Source organism: Orcinus orca, chromosome 5 (assembly GCF_937001465.1).
Source record: "Orcinus orca chromosome 5, mOrcOrc1.1, whole genome shotgun sequence".
NCBI classification, from domain to species: Eukaryota; Metazoa; Chordata; class Mammalia; order Artiodactyla; family Delphinidae; genus Orcinus; species Orcinus orca.
The window spans coordinates 93,747,386-93,773,384 of NC_064563.1; the positions used below are offsets into that span (position 1 = coordinate 93,747,386).

Genomic DNA, 25,999 nt, shown 5'->3' on the forward strand with positions numbered 1-25,999 from the left:
AACTCCAAAGAACATCTCTGTTTCTAGCATCTGAGTCTCTAGAGCCATTTTATATTTAGAGTCATGGGAGAGTTTAACTACAACCTATAGGCAGTAGTTTGAATACAGGCAGAGGCAACAGATTTCTAGAAATCCTACCAAGAATATGTGTTACTTCCCATAGAACTACAGGGAATCTGGGATTTCTGTCATCTACGCAACACATTCCTTATCAGGAGAGTTGGGTATGATGGTGTGTTCAAAGCCTAGAATAATAATATGCATAATATAATGCTCCTATAAAACCTGAATTAACCAAAAATATAAAAGCCAATACTGTCATTCTAAACTAAAGCCCATGGTGAATATCATAATGCTTTCAGCTCTGAATTCTGCTTTTGAAACAGTGTAACTCCACACAATTCACATAATTTTTAAGTTCTTTGATATACTCAACTAGTATTTGTAGAAAAAACATTTTCAAAGTTCTACTATAAGCAGAAATGCTAATGTCAAAAGTGATCTACCCCTAAATATATCACACCTTTCTTACCCTCAGATCCGTTATCATAATAAAGGTTATTATCTAGTGGTTCTGTTCTAAAAGGTCTTTTGGAAAGCTGTATGAGTTTATTGGGTTAAGGTGCTATGTTTCCCAGAAGGCTAACATAAACAGTATAGCATAGAGATTAGTTTGTCTGATGTAGACGCATTTATCCCTCACAGTAAGCAGGGAAGGGTAATAAATGAAAGCTGTCCTTACTGTTAAAGGTAGAATAGAAGATAAAAGTTAAGGAAAACAGAGTCTAAAGTGGAAGTGGTGGGGTGAAGTCCAGCATGCTAGGGTATTATGCTGAGATGTTTTAGTCATCTAGCAGTAACGTGAGGGCATTGGGAATTCTAGGCATTCATCGGTTTTCTCTCATAATGTGTGATCGACAGGATGAATGAGCATATATTACCTCTTTAGATATCAAACGCATTACTAAAATCCAGTGATACAACCTACCTCTTGCCTCAGCTGAGTCAGCCAACTAGTCATATCATCTGTAGATGATATAGCAGGAATGGACATAATTACAAATGATACGCACTACATGTACCCTTTCCACTTTGAACACACAGACATAATGCATATTCAGTGTTTTAAAGCTGTTACCATTTTATCAAGATGAAGATGGTGATTTTTCAAAATGTTATACAGTTGACCCTTGAACAACACAGGTCTGAGTTGTGTGGGTCCACTTATACACCAATTTTTTTCAATAAATATAATCCCTGTATTTTCATTTTACAGATCTTTAAATTAACTAAATGTGGAGAAAGTTTGCATTTGATTAGAAATCACAATATGTGGAATCAAAAAACTAGGGTTTGAGTCCTGATTCTATCCAAACTGTTTCAGCTTCCTGCTCTTGGGTAATCATTTATCAATTCCGTTTGTGAAGCAGAGAGAGCAGTACCCAGATTTCTGACTGCATGGGGTGGGGGTGGGGGGTTGGCACTCCCAAGCCCTGCGTTGTTCAAGAGTCAACTGTATTTCTTACCAGTATCTCAGGACTGGGTGGTGGTGGAGGAAGCTGGATTGGAGGCAAGGTACTCAAGGCAAACCCTTGCTTCACCTTGTTAATTTGTTCATTGTACTGTGTCTAGTAGGAGAAACAATATTTTACAGCAAAATCAACTTCAAAGAAATAGCATATGGAAGTACTTGATGTAGTTTTGAATAGTACAACATAGATGAGTGATTTCCAATCTATTATGCCAGAAATAATATAAAAAGAATTTCTGACATAAAAACAACCCTATACACCACTATCCATAGATGTAAATAGCTGTATTTTCAGAAGTATCTATTGATTGACAAGATAGAGAGACATATAATTCACAGATCTCTGTGATAACTCCTCAGTGCTTCAATAATTTTTAGCCCCCAAATGGGAACCACTTATATAAAGTAAACAGAGTCTAAAGATCAAGAAGACGTAAATAATCTACTTGATGAAAAATATGGGGAAAAAAGTATTTGTAACAAAGAGTTGAACTACTTGCAAATGTTCATTTTAAAAACTGGGGGCTTCCCTGGTGGCGCAGTGGTTGAGAGTCCGCCTGCCGATGCAGGGGACATGGGTTCATGCCCCGGTCCGGGAGGATCCCACATGCCGTGGAGCGGCTGGGCCCGTGAGCCATGGCCGCTGAGCCTGCGCATCAGGAGCCTGTGCTCTGCAACGGGAGAGGCCACAGCAGTGAGAGGCCCGCGTACCGCAAAAAAAAAAAAAAAAAAAAAAAACGGGAGGGGAAGTTTTAGGGAAAACTTTTGAATGTCCACATTTTTTTTAATCTTAAAAGTTATACCTGTAGCTGTCTCCAGTTCCACATATACCTTTGTTTTTTCTTCTTAGATTTTGCCACAGGTAAGACTCCTATCCTTGAAGCTTAAAAACATACTTTGAACATTTTTGGCATTGTCCCCATTTTGCTTTATATGTTATTTTGTAAACAAACCACAAGAGCTGGAAGAGAAAGTCTTCAAACATTTAGAAACTTCCATATATAGGACATGTTCTTAGAAGAAAACAATGACAGAGAACAAGAGGCATCTCTTTTGAGGCCAGAACTTTGAATAAATCCAATAAATATGCTAAGCATCACTAAAGACTGAGTATGAACGAGTCTGGGAAAGAAACAGGGAAGACCACCAAGGACAAAGCTAGACAAGTATTCAGTGTGTTACCTCTTTAGATTACTGTTAGCACAGTCCTAATTCTATTACATGAATAATTAAGAATTTATTATTTTGCATTAGGGAGTAATTACATAAAAAGTTAAGATTGAAAACTAATACAGATCTGCTTGATCTTCCTTTTAATTCTGTAAACACATAATTACTCAGATCAAATTAAGACATTTATTTCTGACTGGAGCAGAGTTAGCTTTGGAATTCTAGAAAATTGTGTGAGGCACAATTTTTGAGTTTACCATTTATTAGACTAAGGACCTAGAAGACCACAAGTAAGAGCCTAGGATGTTATCTACAGCCAACTACAATGGAAGTAATCAGTCTCAAACCTCAAAAAGGCATAAATTTTAATAACTGCAATGAAAAAACATGTTCTTCCTTAAATTTCTCTAAGGAGAAATTTATTTATTAAAAATTTATTTATTAAAAATAAATTGTTTTTAATGTTAGATGTTTCCTTTAAGTATATACCACCTACACCATTCAGTCAATTTACTCTAAATACTTCATGACTTACCCTGAGGAATGCAATCTTGTTTCTAACATCTGTCACAATGGCATTCCAACTGTCTACTGCAGCCTTTAATTGAAGTGATTTTAGGTTGCTGGTATAGAAATGGAGACACAAGAGAAAGTTCTTTCTTTTTATATGCCACTTAGATTTCCAAAAATTTCTTTTATGTTCTCTAGCATGTATATAGATAAAGTAAAACAACAACAAAATTACCTCTATCACCAATTACCTCAAATGGGCAGAAAGTTGTATGGAAGGGCTTGTTATCAAAAATTTTTAAAAAGCTTAGTAAACAAAGACATTCCTTTGTATAGGAATCCTCCATTGAAGAAGGGAGGCAAAGGAGGCCACACAGGGAAACTGCCCTAGCCATCCAATGCAGGAGCATTCTCAAAGATGTTGACATCCTGAAAGCAGGTTTTGGACTATCTTCACATTAACCCTGACATCACAGGGCCACGGTTGGCCTATCAGGCTCTTTTGCAAATTAGAAAAAGATATTCCCTACAGAAAGGAAAGTTAGAAAGAAATACCTCTTCTGTGAGGATGAATTAGATTGTTGTCTCTATGATATGCTAAATTGCACAAACACAGCAGCTCTGCCCACCATGCCCATCAAACGACTTAAGTAAAACAGCTTTGAGGTGTTTACGGTCTGGCATCTCAAGAAGAGAGATTTCACGTGGCCTTTCAAAAGGCTCTATCTGTTATAACATCCCCACCCCAGTATCACCTGGCACAAAAGAGCATAACAAGTTATCACTGACATCATCTCATACAAAGAAGCTTGATAATATTCTAATTTATAGAGCATCCTTTCTCCCTCTAGCAAGCAAAGATAGACTGATCACTTACAACAGTGCTTCCCTGACATGAATGCACATCAGTGTCTCCTGGGAATCTTGTTAAACATCAGAGATTCTGATTCTTTAGAATTGAAGAATAATGATGATCATATTAAAATAATAATCATTAAAAGTAGTGATGCTTTGGTCCCAGAGATTTTAATCTAATTAATTCCTTAAGTTCAAAGGTGTACCCCATAAAATTATAAACTGAAGAATCCCATGCAACCTGCCTAAAATTTGAAAACCACTCATTTGTAGCACAGCAGGAAACTGCCTTTAACACGGTTTTAGGTGTTAATACTGATTTCTCCCTCAACGTATTTTTCCAAAGGTATTTAAAATAAAGCGTTAAGAGAGAAAAGAATTAGAAAAAAGTTTTCCAATTAGAATCCACCTTGTTTTGTAAATATCTGGTCTTCATGCATGTCTCTGACTGAGACTTTTGAACTGTTTCATTGTAGAGGAAGGGAAAAATCTGCCATCAGCTACTACTGCACTTAGTAGACTACTCAGTGCCACAGCAGGAGCAACAAAGTAAAAGCTCAAAGTGACTAAATGACATTTGAGGTTTAAAAAAACAATGGCTTCTTCACTCCAAAGACTCTGATGTCATATATGTAAAACACATCACAGATTATGTTCAACCTTGGAGCCACCTGTGAGTACCTCAGAGACCAAGACACATTAAGGAAGAGGGAGCGGTTACCTTGCTGCCATGTGAGTCGCCCTGGCAAGCTGACTGAGGCATTCCTTTTCAGTCTGCTCTAGATGAAGCAAACCAAAATCTCTACGACACTGTAAGAAATATACCTACAGATTTTTGAGAGAAAGAGAAAGAAGTTAAAGATGTCCTTGTAAATGAACACATTCTTTCCTCAAACATTTCAAGTAAATTTAAAGTTATTTTTTTTCAGTCTCTTCCAACAACACCTGAGCTTCTTTCCTGCCCATAACACATTTTAAAGCTCTTTGATCAATTCTGAAATTCTCATATTTTTATTCAAAAGTTACTGGGTTGGGAAACATTTTAGAACATTAGTTTTTAAACTTGCATATGCACTGGAATCATCTCAGAAACTTAAAACAATGATGTCTTGGTTTCAGAGATTCTAATTTAATTGATAGTAGGTGTAACCTGGGAAACGTTTTTTTTTTAAATTTCTGAATATCTTTTTCTTTTTATGTCATTGATTTTTTAAAATAAACATTTATTTATTTACTTTTGGCTGCGTTGGGTCTTCGTTGCTATGCGCAGGCTTTCTCTAGTTGCTGCGAGTGGGGGCTACTCTTCGTTGCGGTGCGCGGGCTTCTCACTGCGGTGGCTTTTCTTGTGGAGCACGGGTTCTAGGAGTATGGGCTTCAGTAGTTGTGGCACATGAGCTCAGTAGTTATGGCTCACGGGATCTAGAGTGCAGGCTCAGTAGTTGTGACACATGGGCTTAGTTGCTCTGGGGCATGCAGGATCTTCCTGGACCAGGGCTCGAACCCATATCTCCTGCATTGGCAGGTGGATTCTTAACCACTGCACCACCAGGGAAGCCCCGAAAAGGCGTTTTTAAAAGCTCTCAGATAACTCTATTATGCAGCAAGTGTGTTTGAGAACACTCAAAAGAAGTCCTGCTATTTGATTTTTTTTTTTTAATTGATGAAGGAGTAAGAAAACAATCAGACCCTAGAGGACTATGCTGTCCAAATGGGCCTTGGAGGTCATCTAGGCTGATGTCTCTCCAGCAGTGGGAATCCCTTCCAACTATTATTGATGCATGGTCATTTGGCCTCTGTTTTTTCCTATTGATCACTTAATATTTGCTGAAAATAGCTCATTATACTCTTAGACAGCACTAAGTGTTTCTAAAATTAATAATGGAAGTAGAAAGGAACTTTCTGATTAAAAGCAGTGAAAAACAAAGTCTACAAAGTTGAACTCTTAAGGTAATCTGAGCTTTTTTTTTTTTCTGGTTAAATTTAATACTTTACTGTCCAGGGATTTTTGGTGCAGATATCACCCCTTGATTGTTGAGCTCTGGATTCCAGAGTGCTCTGCTAAAAAACAGACCTTACCATGACAAAGGTGAGAAGGTTTGTAATGCTTTTAATGTCAACGAGTGCTCCAAAATTTGAATTTTATTGTATATCAAGTTTGGTTATCTATAAATAAAAATTACATACATACATACAATCACATTTCTTTTGAGAGATCCTAGCTGTGGTGTTCTAAAATAACTTAGAAGAAACTGAATGCCTTTCTGGGGGAAGAGGTAAGTTGGTTTCCGACACTGGAATGTATGGTGTGTATGTGTTTTTGGAAGATCTATGTAGTTAAATAGCAAAGAAAGGAGATATTACGGCAGCAATGAAATGTTATTCTTAGAAGTTTGGCTTAGTCACCTGGATTAATGAGAATTTTCTAAGATGTCTATATTTGCTATACATACTGAAGCAAAACAATTTCTTGGAGTCATTTGGGGGAAAACAACATAAGATCATCAATTTCAAGTAAAAATATACAAAATGCCAACAAGTCAAAAAAGCACAAGAGTTTGAGCTGTGTTTTTCTGGCTGGTCCTCAGATGTCTTAATTCTGTTTATTCAAAAAACAATATTTTAAAAATTCTTTAGTATACCAGTACACAAGTAAAACTTCACTCCTCAACCCCATCTCTCTCTCCCTCTTTCTTTTCTTTTACCTCAGCTGTTAAAGCTCTGCTAGTTTCTGCATTCAGTTTGTTTAAGTATGTTTTAATTGTGCTTTCCAGATTATGCTTCTCCATTTCCCACTGAGATCTGAAATATATGATAAAGAGTCAGTAACACTGCAGCAAGGACAGACTTTTCAACCTTATTCAGGAGGCAGACAGATACAAGCTATTCAATGAATAGGAAATGATTTCCTGGAAAGTATACAGCATATAAAAGCAACAGAAAACATTACTTAACTCTTACTGTTACCCTTTACTATCATGAATGTGGAGGGTTTAAAGTTGTCATTTAAACCTTGGTTCTGAAATCAAGTTGTCTGAAGATGAATCTGACCTCCACAACTTATTAAATGTGAAACCATGGGCAAGTTACTTCTCTATACCTCAGTTTCCTCACATATAAAAATGGAAAAATTATATTACTTACCTCAAAGAGTTGTTGTGAAAATTCATTCAGATAATATACATAAAGCACTTTGTGTTTGGCACATACTAATTACTAAATAAATGTTAGCTATTATTATTAATAAATTTTACATAAAATAAAGTTTCTATAAGCCTTTTTGTGTCCTAACAATAGCAACCACAAAAGTTTTTACTATCCCTGTCATAAAGCTAAGTCACCATATTAAAATATTTTACTGTTTATCTCAGTGCTCACATTCAGTACCTTAGAATGAAAACAATTCCCATAGCTTGAGAAGGAGAGAAGGAGATGATGATAAGGATATTATTTATGAAGGACATTATGGAAAATGGCTACCTATGAGGTTTCTCTTTTTCCTATTCCATTTCAGCTTCCTACACTTGAGCCCCAGAATGCTAGAGCATACAAACCAAATTATGTTTCTAATGAAAGCAATTAATTGGACGTATAACATTTTTGTAATAAGGACTTTCACAAAGGCTTTCCTCAATGTTTTATTATTAGAAACAGCTGGATGCTTGAGTACCTGACAAACATTGATGAGAAGCCTGATAAGACAATATGTTGTTAATATCAATAAGGCCAGGTTATTTTGAGGGAAAAAGTTATAAAATATTCAAGGAGTCAACAAAAAGGAATTACGATGCCACTGAATACTGTGAAAAACTTGCCTACGAGAGAAAAAATAGATAAATTGGACTTCATCAAAATCAACTGTGCTTCTAAGGACATGATCAAGGAAGTGAAAAGACAACCCACAGAATGGAAGAATATATTCGAAAATCATGTATCTGGACAAGGAACTTGTATCCAGAATATACAAAAAACTCTTAAAGCTCAATAGTTAAAAGAGAAACAACCCAATATTAAAAATAGTCAAAGGAAGTAAATGGACATTTCTCCAAGTAGATACACAAATAGCCAATAAGCACATGAAAAGATACTCAACATAATTATTAGGAAAATGCAAATTAAAACCAAAAAGACATACCACTTTACAAACACTACAATGGGTGAACTAAAGACAGATAAAATAATAAGTCTTGGTGAGAATGTGGATAACTGGAACACTCATCCATTCCTGCTGGGATTATAAAATGGTGCAGTCACTTGGAAAACAGTTTGGCAGTTCCTCCAAAAGTTAAACAGAGTTTACTGCATGTCTCAGCAATTCTACTCTTAGGTATATACCCAAGAGAATTGAAAACATATGTCCACACAAAAATTTGTAGACAAATGTTCATACCAGCTTTATTCATAACAGCCAAAAACTGGACACAAACCAAATGTCCATCAACTGATGAAAAGGTAAGCAAAGTGTGGTATATCCATACAATGGAATATTATTTGTCCATAAAAAGGAATGAGTACTGATACATGCTAAAACACGATGAACCTTGAAAACATTATGTTAAGTGAAAGAAGGTAGTCAAAAGAGGCCACATATTATTATATGATTCCTTTTATATGACATGTCCAGAATAAGTAAATCCACAGAGACAAAAAAATAGACTAGTGGTTCCCAGAAGCTGGGGGACAAGAGAATGGGGAGTGACTTCTAACGGACCCAGGGTTTCTTTTTAGGGTGAGAAAAATGTTCTGGAATTAGATAGTGATGATGGTTGTACACCTCTGTACATATACTACAAACCAAGGAATAGTATGCTTTAACAGGGTGAATTTTATTCTATGTGAATTAGATCTCAAAACAGCTATTATAAAAAATATGTAAATCAGAACAAGACTTACCCAGTTTCATGAATCAGTCACACCTAATAGTATTGATTACAGTAAAGAAAAAAGAATTCATAAGCCCTAGTTCCTGACAGTAGTTTGTTGTGGCACCACAACTTTGCTGATTTAATCACTCTCAGCAGTTTCCCAGGGCCAGAGGCAAGGTGAACATTCCTCCCTATTTGCCTAGGACATTTCCAGCTTTTATCTGTTGTCCCAGTGTAATTATTAATACTGCTCAGTATCATGCTCAGAAGTGCCCTAGTTTGGATGTTTATGTTATATGGCTACCTTAGCCAGAATATTCTGAGTGGAATACACAGTTTCAGAGAGGGTGCACTCAACCAAAGCAACAGCTGTTTGTTACCTTTTCATAGAAAGTTGCTCTTTAAGGTTCTTGATTTCATTATCTTTAGCATGGCTCTGACGCTGCAATCTAAGAAAAGAAGAAAGAACGCCATAAAATGTTAGAAATTATTTATCATTAACAGTCAGAACAACCCTACTTGTAGCTGAGGAGGGAGTAAGTATGTCCATTTTGGGCCATAAATCTTGAGCCTGAAAATAACTGGACTCCTCTACCTTATTCTTCTAAGATTTATCTTTCTTACATCTGATGTCCGATTTACTGACTTTACAAAGAAAGAACTAAGTTCTAACCCTGAAAATTAGAAAGCCAAACTGAAGAGTTATATCGTATCCCCAGCTCAATGACTCAGAAAAATGACTTCAGCTCTTTGTTCTTTAGTTTACTCACTAGAAAACAGAGATGGCATCTTGTGATGTTCTAGGCCTATGGTGGGATTGAGAACTTCAAATTCCTTAAAGAGATAGTATATCAAGTCATGCAAACTATTAAAGACTTAAGTTCTGAAAGAAATCAGATCTTAAATACAGAAGCAATGAGGCTGTGTACAAATAAGAATTTTAATTAAAACTATACATTATGGGGCTTCCCTGGTGGCGTAGTGGTTGAGAATCTGCCTGTCAATGCAGGGGACACAGGTTCAAGCCCTGGTCTGGGAAGATCCCAGATGCCGCGGAGCAACTAGGCCCATGAGCCACAACTACTGAGCCTGCGCGTCTGGAGCCTGTGCTCTGCAACAAGAGAGGCCGTGACAGTGAGTGGCCCCCATTCGCCACAACTAAAGAAAGCCCTCGCACAGAAACGAAGACACAACACACCCAAAAATAAATAAATAAATTTATTTATTTATTTAAAAAAAAACCCAAAACTATAAATTATAACAGGGGAGTCACTCACATGACCTAATCAACAGAAGATTGGGTAAAAATTTTGTATACATCAGAAAACATAACCCATGATTAACTTAATAACCGACATGCCAAAAACTATTAAAAGCAATGCAAAGTAATACTTTTGGGGTTGACATATATTCACATACCATTTTTGATGTTCCTCCCTTGTGCTGCATTTTTCTTTACCACCTGTTAATCTGCTTCAATATGAAGAGATTTATAGCAAAAGCACATTTCTCTTTAAGTCTCTGATATGTTCAGACACTTGGGATACATACGAGTTTTGGTTTATATAAACTATGGAATGATAAAGCCTTAAAACAGTGACGTTACATGTTGGCTGGATTGCTCACCACTAGATTTCAGAGACCACCTACTTACGTTTAAGCTTCTTGGAAGCTGTAGAGACTTACAATGAATGTTGTATTGGACTGATAAATGCAATGAAAAGAAAACAGGTCTCTTTAGATACAAAAGAGATCATGTTCTTGAGTAAAGAATAAGAAATAGAAGCTTTGTTTCTGTATACTCTACAGGAGTATGTAGAGAGAATTGAAAAGTAAGTTGTAAGATTTCTAAGACTGACATCTTTCTTTCCCATGTATACTGCCATTACTTCATTATTTTACCCAGCTCTAGTTTAGAGTGGGCGATAAGAACTGACAAAGCTGATCGGGACTTCAGAAGACCTGGATTCTTAAGTAACAGAGGATAAGGTAGGCATAGTTCCTATCATCCTGCTCATACATGAACCAGCTATATATGTTCAGGTAGTCATAACTAGTTAGTCCTATTTTTCTCATGAAAACCATGACAGGGTGGGATTAGATTTTGTTCTCTAAAATATCTAAAGTTCTCAAGCTTACTCTGGCTGGCTATGAAGTTTACTATATAAATTTTATGGACAGCAGTTTCTTAACATTTATTAAGTATTATAATTTGTGCAAAATATGTCATTTTTGTATGTCTTCTTTATTAACACTGCAATTATCATCAACATATTGACCATTTACTGTAGTATTGGCATTGAATTAGGCCAAAGAAAAAAGGTGTTTTTGCTTCCAAATAAACAATATGTTCTAAGATGAAAGAAATCAACATTTTACAATGAAAGAATATTTATATTTTTATCACATGCTCTTGGGACATGACCAGGTGAATTAAACAAAGAAAGGCTCAAAAGCTTATATGAGAATACACACAACATTCATGCTTTCCTATCTGGTCTGAATGCCCTCTGTCTTTTCTCCCATCTCACCCTATGTATTACCTAGCTTAGGTAAAACACTATGTCTTCAATGAAGTTCTTCCTTATCTCAACATCAAAAGTACACTTTTTACCCCACAATATCCCTATTAAATGCAGCTTCATTTGACATTTATATGTACTTTTTCAAAAAGTTAAGCTTTTCAGATAAACATAGATTCACATGCAGATGTAAGAAATGATACAGACAGATCCTATGTACACTTTATCCACATTCCCCCAATGCAACATCTTGCAAAACGACAGTATAATAACCCAGGATGTTGTCAGTGATACAGTTAAAGATAGCGAACAATTTTATCACCACAAGGACGCCTTATTTTGCCCTTTTATAGCCATAGCCACTTCCCTCCCTCTTCCATCTCCTCCTTAAAACCTTGGGACCACTAATCTAATCTATTTTTCATTTTTATCACTCTGTCATTTTTGAACTATTTGAAATTTTGTCATTTCAAGAATGTTACAGAAATGGAATAATATAGTATATAAGCTTTGGGGATTGGGTTTTTTCACTCAGCACAATTCTCTGATGTCGGCACGGTCTGTAGTGATATCACCATATCATTCCTGAGGGTGGTAACTTGTGTCTTCTCTTTTTTTGTCAGGTTTGCTAGAGGTTTGTCAGTTGCATGGATATTTTCAAAGAAACCAGCTCTTTGTTTCATGGATTTTCTCTACTGCTTTTTGTTTCCAATTTCAATATTTCCAATCTTTATTATTTCCATCCTTCTGCTTGTTTTGGGTCATTCTGCTTTTCTTCTTCTGGGTTCTTGAGGTGGGAGCTTGTATTGTATTATACATTTGAGACTTCTCCCCTTTTCTAATGCGCACATTTAGTGCTATAAATCTCAGAACTGCTTTAGCTGTGTCCCACAAACTTTGACATATTGTATTTTCATGTTAATTCAACATATTTTTATTTCCCTTGAGACCTCTTCTTTGACTCATGAATTAATTAGAAGTATATTGTGTAGTCTCCACGTGTTTGCAGATTTTCCTGTTATATTTCTGTTAGTGATTTCTAGTTTGTTTCCACTGTGATCTGAGACATGCTTTTCATGATTTCAATTCTTTTAAATTTGCTGAGGTTTGTTTTATGGCCCAGAATATGGTTTATCTTGGTATATTTCCTGTGGGTACTTGAAAGCATATGTATTCTGTTATTGTCTGGTGAAGTGTTCTATAAATATCAATCAGATCCTGTTGCTTGATGGTGTTGTAGAGGTCTTCTATTTCTTCTTTCCGTTCTGTCTGTTTTGCTTCATATATTTTGAGGCTCTGTTGTTTGGTATGTACACCTTTAGGTTCTTATGTCTTCCCAGTGGACTGATCCTTTTATCATTATGTAATGTCCCTCTTTGTCTCCAGCTTTCTTTGCTCTGAAGTCCATTTTATCTGATATTAATATAGCCACTCCTTATTTTTTGATTAATATTTACATGGTATATATTTTACCATCCTTTTATTTTCAACCTACTTATGTTGTTGAAACTGAAATGTATTTCCTATAAACAGCATATTGTTGGATCACACTTCTTTTTGTTTTGTTTTTAAAATCTATTCTTCCAGTCTCTGTCTTTTAATTGATATATTTAGACCATTTATACTTAAGGTAATTATTGATATGTTAGGGCTTAAGTCTGCCATTTTATTATTTGTTTTCTGTTTGTTTCCTCTGTTTCTCTTTTCTTACTTTCTTGTGGGTTACCTGAACATGTTTTAGGATTCCATCTTAGTTTATTTATAGTGTTTTTGAGTATATCTCTTTATGCAGCTTTCTTAGTGGTTGCACTAGGTATTACAATATGCATACATAGTCTATGGTATTGATCTTTTCTTACTTCAAGTGAAGTATAGAAGGGCTGACTCACACTGCTTTGCTGCTGTACAGTAGAGAGAGGCAGGAGCTCCCTGTTGGGTGCCTCTGGCACCAGCTGGGGAAAGCAGGGGAAATGGAGTACCACCTGGCGCCAGGGTGGAGCTTCAGCTCCCATGAGAGTAGGAATAAAACCTAGTATTGATTAGTCCCACCTTGGATCACTTTGTTAAGTCTTGTTGATGCTAGGTAGAGGTAGAGGCTTAGCTCGCAGCTGGACCATATTGATGCTATCCTGGCAGAGAAACTGGAGCACCCCTTGCTTCCACTTGGTGAGGAATGGAAGATTAGCTACCTGCTCAGTACTGCTACCCCAGCAAGGGAATCTGATTTCTGCCATCTTTTGTCAGAGTGCGGTACCTGTGTCCAAGGGGTGGTGTGGGTCTAGTGGTGTTTGGCTGGAGTAGGTGGGTAGTGCCAAAAAGGTTTCATGTTATTATATCTTCCTTTCCCTGATCCTCTGGCTAAAGGGAACAGACTCTTCTTGGCACTTTAGTGGCCCCCTACCCTGTGCTTACTGACAGTTGCATGTTGGGGGTTTCTGCAGTGCTCTGTCTAGGATAAATGGGAGGCAATTTTTAAAAAATCACTGTCACATCATTCTTTCAAGTTCCAAGGTTTCTAGACAGTCTGCTTCCTTCTACCTTTCAGAGTCTTCTCATGTTTGTTGTGTTCTATCCAGGGTGTTTAAGTTGTAAGAAGGAAGACTTGCAAGTAACAGAGTAGACTTGCAAGTAACATTTTGGTGGAACTGGAGGTCCCTCTGTTATATGTAATTTTAATCCTCTCATATTAATCTATACTTTCCACTAGCTCACAGTTAACTTATGATATGTCTTGGTATCCTTTACATGTGCCTTACATAATTCTTCGCATACTGTGGGAACTTGATAAAAGTTTGGTGAATGTTCAGCACTGAATGTTCCTTGTGTGAAGACATATGCATTCCCTAAAGTGGTCTGTTTGTAGTCTCAAGCATACAAGGGAGTCTGGGTAAGGTATTAGAGTTGAAGAGAGATATCTCAGATAGCAAAGGAGAGAGACAGGTCATCTGCATGGATGGCATTACTTTTCTGATCTCTGATACTATATAACATATTTATGGATTGGTCATTGTCTTTCAGGCTAAAAGACAAAATTTTGAATCCTGAAGTGTGGGTTCTTAAGTGATTTCAGTCAGTTTAATTTGTCCAAGCTATTTTAGGTCCACAAAACTGAAAGTGTTTGCAACTGATACCATGTTGCCAGAGCTATGGCATCCTGTTCTTCCTAAAAACCTGTTCAGGTTGGATGAAATGTTATGTGGGAGAAAATTTAAGACCAAAATCTCTGCCTAATATTTCTCCAATTTAACTATTGACATCTTGGACTCCTTAAACTAAGATATTCCCTAGAATCTGTCTATTTTCCCTATTAGCAGTCTAGGAACTGCAGTGGATTTCAAATTAGAATCATGGATGACTAGTATTTTGTGGTATTACTGTTTATTAAAATAATGTGTCACAAATTATATTACTATTTCACTTCAAAATGGTTCGAGGCAGTCGTTAGTATAAACAGAATGGAGCAGGATACTCATTTTTCCTTATTAAATCAGAATTTTTAGTCTCAGGCATTTTTAATACTTGAGGTTGTAAGAGAAATGAGATTGATGGGGTGAAAAGATTCTCCGGGAATTTGATTTGTTTCCAATCTCTTGCGCTTAGAACACAAATACTCTCAGAAACCAACATTAAAAGGTATGAAAGTGAGTCAGTGATGTCTTTGAGGAATGTACTTACCATATGCTATAAAGAAACAGCCAATCATTAGTCACATTTTTACAAATTAGAGTCATGACCTGAAAGCTAATTATCATTCTCATGTAATTCTATTATCTTCACACTTATTCAGCCAATACATGAAAAGCTTGATATTTAGAGTGAGCAGTTGCTTATTTCTCAATCCAGCTGGCAAGGCAAAATATAGTGGGTTTTTAAGCAATTGCAGCCCTGTGGTTGGCAGTTCCTAATGTGCAGTCACAATGCCACCTAGTGGCTACATAGGGATTATCTTTTAAAGGATACTATTCATTATGGAGCAAACCCAGAATTTTCTTCTATCAACAGATTTGCACTTACTTGGACACCTTATTGATTCCAAAAGCCACTTGTTGGTTAAGAGATGAGATGATTTTATCTTTCTTTTTAATCTGCATTTGGTTTTCTTGCCACCGAAAAGTCACTGTTTTCAATTGTCTTTTGAAATCCTGATCAATGAAAAATATTATTTCAGTTAATTCTGTTCAAGCCACCAGAAATTTAAAGAAAAAACTGGGCTCTTTAAAAATATATACCATTAAATTGAACATTTGAAGTACCTCTAACTTGTCTCAGATATAATGGCAAAAATACTTACTTCACACTGATAGTGCAATTTACAAAACTGCCGTTGTCGAGCAAGCTTTTGCTTCTCAGTTTCTCCATATTCTGTAGTTACCTTGTTGGTTGAGCCCTATTGAGCAAATGGAATATTCATGCTTTATTTTCCTCTTTAAAAAAGCACTAATATTATAGAAATTTAAATGAAAAACACTACTATTATTGTTATTTAAAGGGGATTTAAGTTGCTGTCTAACTCATACTCATGCATTATAGGTTTCAATGCAAATACCACTTCTCTGATTAATTTAAATAAACCTACCTCTCTCCAATTACAGCATTCACTAAACAATACCATAGTTACTTGTCTACTGCTGCTACTACTGAATAATGTTATCTGTATGCTTACCATTTTTAAAGCATTTTTTGTAATGCTTTTATTGTCATAAGAACCATATGAGGTAGGCACTCACTACTACTTTAGAGATGATAAAACTGAGTAACTTGCCCAAGGTCACACAGTAAGTGAAGGAGCCAGAATTCTAAACTCAGGCAATCTTAACTGCTAAACTACTTAATTATTACCTTAGTAATTATCACCTTAGGTTAATGTTCAACTTCTCCACTGGATTATAAACACTGTGATCACAGGGACCATGTCTTAGCATAGCTCTTGACACAAAGTAAGTGCTACGTGTTTTTTGAATAAATGAATGAATAAACATTTTTCAAAAGCTGTGTGACATTTTCGTTCTATTTTTTGAGTTCTTATAGCTGTTGGATGAAAACCAAAGGCCCCACATTTAAACTTTAGTGTGACATCCAAAGCTTAGAATATGTCATTTCAGTTAAAATATATGTATATATTTTAATTAGAAAGGAGACAAAAAGGCATGACAATTATACTAGTGTACTATCAGCCAGGAAATTGTACTAACTGTATCCTTAGATATCAACATTACTATATATTATATATTATTATACTTAAACCATGGAACAGGATATCATATATTACCTCAGTACAGAATTCTCATGGGTAGGTTAAGCAAGTGATGTTTTTTTTTTAAAAAAAGCTTTCTATATGTTTTGTCTCATTAAGTGCTCTGCTGAGCACTAAAATCATGTTCATATGCACCTTCATATATAAGTATGTCATTCCCAGCACTGACTACCACCAGGAAAGGAACCAAAAAATTGTTGTTTGTTAATATTTTTTGTAGATATTTCATGGTAACAAAAAGGTTTAACTTTTTGAAAAATGAAAGTAGATTTGTTTTATAAAACTATTTTTCTCATGAAATTTAATCCAATGGGATTATGCCAGGGTATTTTTTTCTTCCTTATGGTATTTGAAAACTCTTTATAAGGAATGCATTTGTAATCAGCTCTGCCCAATACTTAAAACCAGGAAATGGTCTGAGGACTAAAGTGAAAAGTTTCCAGTTCCTAAGGTTCTTTTTTATGTCAGCCATCCCTCTGTCCCTCCTTTCCTGTTTTTTCTTTTTCCTCAGAAATACAACATAAATCACTAGGTTAACATGCTGTTCAAAGAGTCATGGGGAAAAAATGGTTAACAATTGTTCTGGAAGAAGGAAAGCAGGGCTGTATCCTCTCAAATCAGGCTTACCTGCTCTATCATGTCCAGAATATGCAGTTCATCCAGGCTATAGAACTTGTCTTCAGTTGCAGAATCTTCTTGAACATCACTTGCATCATCTTTCATAAATCCACTGATAGAGTATAGATTTGCTTGTTCTTTCTTCGATTGCTCTTCCTTACCTATCATATTTGGACTATAGTGGTGACATAATCAATGTGATCTTTTATAATTGTATAGTGCTTTTCATCTAAGCCATTATTTCCCAAATTAATATTGTACTGGTCTCATGAGATGCTCAGATCAGAAGGGCTCATAGTCAAAGTTTGGAGAGTAGTCATACTGTGTATTTCTTTTGAAGATTCACAATGAATTTTAGCATACTTCAGCTAGCACTCAACTGAGGTACCTATTCTGTTCATAGTAGTGTTTTTAAGAACTATCAGAATATGGAGTTCACTTTTCAAATTATAACTATTAACATCAGTTACTTTGAGAAACAATACTTTGGGAAATATTGACAAGCATGTCTACATCTGCTATATTATTTAATCATCACATCATTCTTGACAAGTAGGTTGGTTTAATCAACTTCAGTGCTTAGGTCCCATGTACGTTTAAATAAAGGGCTGCAAACAGCAATATAAAGTAGATTAAAATGGAGGTTTCTTTTGTAACAGGACTTTAAAAAAAAACTGTAGTGATAATGAATTGAAGTAACTAGGAACCACTGAGAAAACAATGAAAATATTACATGTACAATGACAATTAACTCATTTTTATACCTATGTCTAAAATTTAAATGCATGCTACTATCCTTTCAAGTTGGCCCACTATTTAGTAGCTATGAATTTCCTTCCTAATCTCATTGAACAATGACAAGAAATAGAACTTTTACTTATAGCATGATCTGTATTACTTAATTTTATAAGTGAAAGAAAATTATTTTTATTTTATTATTAGAAAGAAAATAGATAACTCCAGGATGCATCAGTACTTATTTTAGGCCACTGAGACCTAGAAAAAAAATGATATCTAACGCTTGTAGAATAACTTGTAAAACACTATGAAACAGTCATTAGGTATCACTGAAGTATTCTAGACTGACTCAAATATTTTGGAAAGTTCAATGAAATAAACTGCTTGTGTAGACCACAGTTCAAAAACCCAATCAGTTTTCCATATTACTTAAAAAGCTGTTAAAAAATTACATTTTTCTGACACCCCAACACTGTAAAAATATGAATCTGTAGTTTTGAAAAGCTCCAAAAGATTATTCCTAAATTTTTAAAGTATGATAATAGCATTATGATAATATAGAAAAATATTCATCTCTTATTAAAGAGATACAAACTGAATCATGTAGAGGTAAAATTATATGATGTTTGGGACTGAAAACATTCAAAAAAGAACAAAATGTTAAGGAAAAAATGAAGCAAATATGGAAAAACACTGATAACTGTCGAATCAGGATGATAGGTATACATACAAATGTACATATATCATTCTCTTTACTTTTGTGTGTCTTTGAAAATTCTCATTTAAAAACAAAGCTCGCTGCATGATTTGATGATCATCCAGGTTTGGCTCTATGCTGTAAGTCAAAATGAGCAAAATGACTGATAATATTGTTTCATTCTTTAGTAAGTTATTTTTACGGTATCTAGACATAGCATGAAAACACACACACACACAAAACTATCAGAGAGGGTAGACAGCAGAAGCAAGAAGAACTACAATCCTGCAGCCTATGGAACAAAAACCACATTCATAGAAAGACAGACAAGGTGAAAAGGCAGAGGGCTATGTACCAGATGAAGGAACAAGATAAAACACCAGAAAAACAGCTAAATGAAGTGGAGATAGGTAACCTTCCAGAAAAAGAATTCAGAATAATGATAGTGAAGATGATCCAGGACCTCGGAAAAAGAATGGAGGCAAACATCAAGAAGATGCAAGAAATGTTTAACAAAGACATAGAAGAATCAAAGAACAAACAAACACAGATGAACAATACGATAACTGAAATGAAAAATACACTAGAAGGAATCAATAGCAGAATAACTGGGGAAGAAGAACGGATAAGTGACCTGGAAGACAGAATGGCTGAATTCACTGCTGTGGAAAAGAGTAAAGAAAAATGAATGAAAAGAAATGAAGACAGCTTGAGAGACCTCTGGGACAACGTTAAACACAACAACATTCGCATTATAGAGGTCCCAGACGGAGCAGAGAGAGAGAAAGGACCCAAGAAAATATTTGAAGAGATTATAGTCAAAAACTTCCCTAACATGGAAAAGGAAATAGCCACAAGTACAGGAAGCACATAGAGTCCCATACAGGATAAACCCAAGGAGAAACATGCTGAGACACATAGTACTCAAATTGGCAAAAATTAAAGACAAAGAAAAATTATTGAAAGCAGCAAGGGAAAAATGACAAATAACATACAACGGAACTCCCATAACTGATTTCTCAGCAGAAACTCTACAAGCCAGAAGGCAGCAGCATGATATATTTAAAGTGATGAAAGGGAAGAACCTACAACGAAGATTACTCTAGCCAGCAAGGATCTCACTCAGATTTGACAGAGAAATCAAAAGCTTCACAGACAAGCAAAAGCTAAGAGAATTCAGCACCACCAAACCAACTCTACAACAAATGCTAAAGGAACTTCTCTAAGTGGGAAACACGAGAGAAGAAAAGGACCTATACAAAAAAACCCAAAACAATTAAGAAAATGGTAATAGGAACATACATATCGATAATTAACTTAAATGTAAATGGATAAAATGCTCCAACCAAAAGACACAGGCTCACTGAATGGATACAAAAACAAGACCCATATATATGATGTCTACAAGAGACCCACTTCATACCTAGGGACACATACAGACTGAAAGTGAGGGGTTGGAAAAAGATATTCCATGCAAATGGAAATCAAAAAAAAGGTGGAGTAGCAATACTCATATCAGATAAAATAGATTTTAAAATAAGGAATGTTACAAGAGACAAGGAAGGACACTACATATGATCAAGGCATCAATCCAAGAAGAAGATATAACAATTATAAATATATATGCACCCAACATTGGAGCACCTCAATATATAAAGCAACTGCTAACAGGTATAAAAGAAGAAATCGACAGTAACACAATAATAGTGGGTGACTTTAACACGTCACTTACACCAATGGACAGATCATCCAAAGAGAAAATTAACAGGGAAACACAAACTTTAAATGACACAACAGACCGGATAGATTTAACTGATATTTATAGGACATTCCACCCAAAAACAGCAGATTACTTTGTTCTCAAGTGCGCACGGAACATACTCCAGGATTGATCACATCCTGGGTCCCAAATCAAGCCTCAGTAAATTTAAGAAAATTGAAATCATATGAAGTATCTTTTATGACCACAATGCTATGAGATTAGAAATCAATTACAGGAAAAAAACGTAAAAAACACAAACACATGGAGGCTAAACAATACGTTACTAAATAACCAAGAGATCACTGAAGAAATCAAAGAGGAAATCAAAAAATACCTAGAGAAAATGACAATGAAAACAGGATGATCCAAAACCTATAGGATGCAGCAAAAGCAGTTCTAAGAGGGAAGTTTATAGCTATACAAGCCTACCTCAAGACACAAGAAATATCTCAAATAAACAACCTAACCTTACACCTAAAGGAAAGAGAGAAAGAAGAACAAATAAAACCCAAAGTTAGCAGAAAGAAAGAAATCTTAAAGATCAGAGAAGAAATAAATGAAACAGAAACAAAGAAAACAATAGCAAAGATCTATAAAACTAAAAGCTGGTTCTTTGAGATGATAAACAAAATTGATAAACCATTAGCCAGACTGATCAAGAAAAAGAGGGAGAGGACTCAATTCAATAAAATTAGAAATGAAAAAGGAGAAGTTACAACAGACACGGCAGAAATACAAAGCATTCTAAGAGACTACTACAAGCAACTCTATGCCAACAAAATGGACAACCTGGAAGAAATGGACAAATTCTTAGAAAGGTATAACCTTCCAAGACTAAACTAGGAAGAAATAGAAAATATGAACAGACCAATCACAAGGAATGAAATTGAAACTGTGATTAAAAATCTTCCAAAAGGGGCTTCCCTAGTGGCGTAGTGGTTGGGAGTCCGCCTACCGATGCAGGGGACATGGGTTCGTGCCCCGGTCCGGGAAGATCCCACATGCCACAGAGTGGCTGGGCCTGTGAGCCATGGCCATTGAGCCTGCACATCCGGAGCCCGTGCTCCGCAACAGGAGAGGCCACAACTGTGAGAGGCCCACGTACCGCAAAAAAAAAAAAAAGAAAGAAAAAATCTTCTAAAAAACAAAAGTCCAGGACCAGATGGCTTCACATGTGAATTCTATCAAACATTTAGAGAAGAGCTAACACCCATCCTTCTCAAACTCTTCCAAAAAATTGCACAGGAAGGAACACTCCCAAACTCATTCTATGAGGCCACCATCACCCTGATACCAAAACCACACAAAGATACTACAGAAAAAGAAAATCACAGACCAATATCACTGATGAATATAGATGCAAAATTCCTCAACAAAATACTAGCAAACAGAATCCAACAACACATTAAAAGGATCATACACCATGATCAAATGGGATTTATCGCAGGGATGCAAGGATTCTTCAATATAAGCAAATCAATTAATATGATACACCATATTAACAAATTGAAGAAGACAAACCATATGATCATCTCAACAGATGCAGAAAAAGATTTTGACAAAATTCAACACCCATTTGTGATAAAAACTCTCCAGAAAGTCGGCATAGAGGGAACCTACCTCAACATAATAAAGGCCATATACAACAAACCCAGAGCAAACATCATTCTCAATGGTGAAAAACGGAAAGTATTTCCTCTAAGATCAGGAAAAAGACAAGGATGTCCACTCTCACCACTATTATTCAACATAGTTTTGGAAGTCCTAGGCACGTCAATCAGAGAAGAAAAAGAAATAAAAGGAATACAAATTTGAAAAGAAGTAAAACTGTCACCATTTGCAGATGACATGATACTATACATAAAGAATCCTAAAGATGTCACCAGAAAACTACTAGAGCTAATCAATGAATTTGGTAAAGTTGCAGGATACAAAATTTATGCACAGAAATCTCTTACATTCCTATAAACTAATGATGAAAAACCTGAAAGAGAAATTAAGGAAACACTCCCATTTACCATTGCAACAAAAAGAATAAAATACCTAGGAATAAACCTACCTAGGAAGACAAAAGAACTGTATGCAGAAAACTATAAGACACTGATGAAAGAAATTAAAGATACCAAGAGATGGAGAGATATACCATGTTCTTGGATTAGAAGAATAAACATTGTGAAAATGACTCTACTACCCAAAGCAATCTACAGATTCAACGCAATCCCTATCAAATTACCAATGGCATTTTTCACAGAACTAGAACAAAAAATCTTAAAAGTTGTATGGAGACACAAAAGACCCCGAATAGCCAAAGCAGTCTTGAGGGAAAAAAAACGGAGCTGGAGGAATCAGGCTCCCGAATTTCAGACTGTACTACAAAGCTACAATAATCAAGACAATACGGTACTGGCACAAAAACAGAAATATAGATCAATGGAAAAGGAATGAAAGCCCAGAGACAAACCCATGCACCTATGGTCAACTAATCTATGACAAAGGAGGCAAGGATATACAATGGAGAAAAGACAGTCTCCTCAATAAGTGGTGCTGGGAAAACTGGACAGCTACATGTAAAAGAATGAAATTAGAACACTCCCTAACACCATACACAAAAATAAACTCAAAATGGATTACAGACTTAAATGTAAGACAGAACACTATAAAACTCTTAGTGGAAAAGGTAGGAAGAACACTCTTTGACATAAATCACAGCAAGATCTTTTTTGATCCACCTCCTAGAGTAATGGAAATAAAACCAAAAATAAACCAATGGGACCTAATGAAACTTAAAAGATTTTGCACAGCAAAGGAAACTACAAACAAGATGAAAAGACAACCCTCAGAATGGGAGAAAATAGTTGCAAACAAATCAACGGACAAAGGGTTAATCTCCAAAATATATAAACAGCTCATGCAGCTCAATATTAAAAAAACAAACAACCCAATCCAAAAATGGGCAGAAGACCTAAATAGACATTTCTCCAAAGAAGACATACAGATGGCCAGGAAGCACATGAAAAGCTGCTCAACATCACTAATTATTAGAGAAGTGCAAATCAAAACTACAATGAGGTAATCACCTCACACCAGTTAGAATGGGCATCATCAGAAAATCTACAAACAACAAATGCTGGAGAGGTTGTGGAGAAAAGGGAGCCCTCTTGCACTGTCGGTGGGAATGTAAATTGATACAGCCACTATGGAGAACAATATGGAGGTTCCTTAAAAAACCAGAAATAGAATTACCATATGACCCAGCAATCCCACTACTAGGCATACACCCAGATAAAACCATAATTCAAAAAGACACATGCACCCCAGTGTTCATTGCAGCACTATTTACAATAGCCAGAATATGGAAGCAACCTAAATGCCCATTGACAGATGAATGAATAAAGAAGATGTGGTACATATATACAATGGAATATTACTTGGCCATAAAAAAGGAACGAAATTGGATCATTTGTAGAGACGTGGATGGACCTAGAGACTGTCATACAGAGTGAAGTAAGTTAGAAAAACAAATATCATGTATAAACACATATATGTGGAACGTAGAAAAATGGTACAGATGAACTGGTTTGCAGGGCAGAAATTGAGACACAGATGCAGAGAACAAATGTATGGACACCAAGGGGGAAAAGTGGCGGGAGGGGTGGTGGGATGAATTGGGAGATTGGGATTGACATAGATACACTAATATGTATAAAATGGATAACTAATAAGCCGCTCTATAGAAAAAAAAGAAAGGCTTCTCTGGTGGCGCAGTGGTTGAGAGTCCGCCTGCCGATTCAGGGGACACGGGTTCGTGCCCTGGTCTGGGAAGATCCCACATGCCGTGGAGCAGCTGGCCTGTGAGCCATGCCCACTGAGCCTGCGCGTCCAGAGCCTGTGCTCCGCAACGGGATAGGCCACAACAGTGATAGGCCCGCGTACCGCAAAATCAAACAAACAAAGAAAAAAACCTATTGCATTAGTGGCTCAACTTGTTGACAAAGAAAGTGAAAACCCATCTTGGATGATGAACTGTTAACTTACCGAGTGGATCATGTCCATTAATCAATGAGAAAATATCAAAATCGATGGCTTTAAAGTTACCAAAATATGTTCTTGTTACCATTTTAAAGTTATCTTAATTATGTCCTCACAGAGAGTTCTCTAAAGTAACTAATTTTCAGTTAACAACTCTTTGGTGGGTATAATGATCTCTTTATTGAATGTCTCCCCCACTTCCTTCCTCTACTACACTGTCATTAATCATATGGTTGTAGAATATAGCTCTCAATGTTCTTTAGACATTAAAAGGTTTCCAGTAAAGGTTCAAAATTCACCATTAACAACTGGGGTTAAAAAAAACCAAACAAACATCTCAGGTTAATTAAACAAACCAAACCAAACCAAACTCTTTTATAAAAGGGGTCACTGGGACAAACAAAAATCTGCCTTTAAGGTTAAGTTTAACTTAGTCTATATTTGGCTAACTACAATCTAGACTATATTTTAAAGGATTTTATACTGGAACCAAATTTAGCCCTTGAAGAAAGCAGTTAGCATTGGATGACTCTTGAGTAGCCATACATTGATAGGAAAATGCCAAGAGATTCTATTCTCCCAAAATAAACGATAATTTAACTTTTTGTCACTTTCAGTTAAAAAAACCTGACAACTTATTAAGACAAAAAAAACCTGTCTATTCTTCTCTTAGTGAGAACACGTTCTAAAGCAAGGCTGTGTCATTCTGGCAAAGCACACTTTGACAGTACTAAGACAGATTTAAAAATTAAATAAACTAATACTTACACTTGCTCTTCTTTAGATTCCTTATTCTGAAAAATAACATCAAGAATTAGTATTATGTATCAACTATGTTGATACAGCACAGTGATCTAACTGCATTTAGGTCAGCATTTCTCAAGCTTTTTGACCACAACCAAAATAAGAAATATAATTTACATTCTAACTCAAATGTACTTACATATATATTTTTATACATAAGCATAAAACTGAAATATAAGTCCCATGAAATAAACCTTACTCATATTATGTGTGTTATGGACTGCATGTTTGTGTGCCTCCAAAATTCTTAGGTTGAAACCCTAACCCCCAGTGTGATGGTAACTGGAGGTATGGCCATTGGGAGGTAATTAGGTTTAGAGGATGTGGAGTCCTCATGATGGGATTAGCACCCTTATGAGAAGAGACCAGAGAGCTAGCTTGCTTGCTTGTGCATGCTTGATCACTTTCTCCAATGTGTGATGATACAATGAAAAGGTAGCTGTCTGCAAATTAAGAAGACAGCCTTCACCAGACACTGAATCTGCTGGCACCTTGATCTTGAATTTTCCAGCCTCCAGAACCGTGAGAAATGTTGTTTTTGCCACCCATTTTATGGTATTTTGCTATAGCAGCCCGAACTAAGACAATGAGTGATGAACTCTGAAATTTTTTTTATTCATACTAATTCTATTTCTTTTTTTAAAATG

At 35.9% G+C, this 25,999-nt stretch overlaps 1 protein-coding gene across 5 annotated transcripts in view; it reads right to left on the reverse strand.

The window, feature by feature from the left end:
- The window catches only part of DZIP3 (DAZ interacting zinc finger protein 3), a 122,006-nt gene that overhangs the window by 14,652 nt on the left and 81,355 nt on the right, over window positions 1-25,999 (reverse strand). For all 5 annotated transcript variants that reach the window (XR_004484476.2, XM_004272077.3, XM_033432201.2 and 2 more), the window contains exons 18-26: window positions 25,317-25,342; window positions 17,332-17,497; window positions 15,742-15,837; window positions 15,465-15,592; window positions 9,309-9,377; window positions 6,769-6,865; window positions 4,788-4,891; window positions 3,237-3,324; window positions 1,527-1,628 (exon numbers count right to left, since the gene is read on the reverse strand). Coding sequence is in view for 4 of the 5 variants with exons in the window: in XM_004272077.3 (XP_004272125.1) it covers window positions 1,527-1,628; window positions 3,237-3,324; window positions 4,788-4,891; window positions 6,769-6,865; window positions 9,309-9,377; window positions 15,465-15,592; window positions 15,742-15,837; window positions 17,332-17,497; window positions 25,317-25,342 (876 nt within the window). In the remaining variant the exon portion in view is untranslated. The remainder of the gene's footprint in view (window positions 1-1,526; window positions 1,629-3,236; window positions 3,325-4,787; window positions 4,892-6,768; window positions 6,866-9,308; window positions 9,378-15,464; window positions 15,593-15,741; window positions 15,838-17,331; window positions 17,498-25,316; window positions 25,343-25,999) is intronic.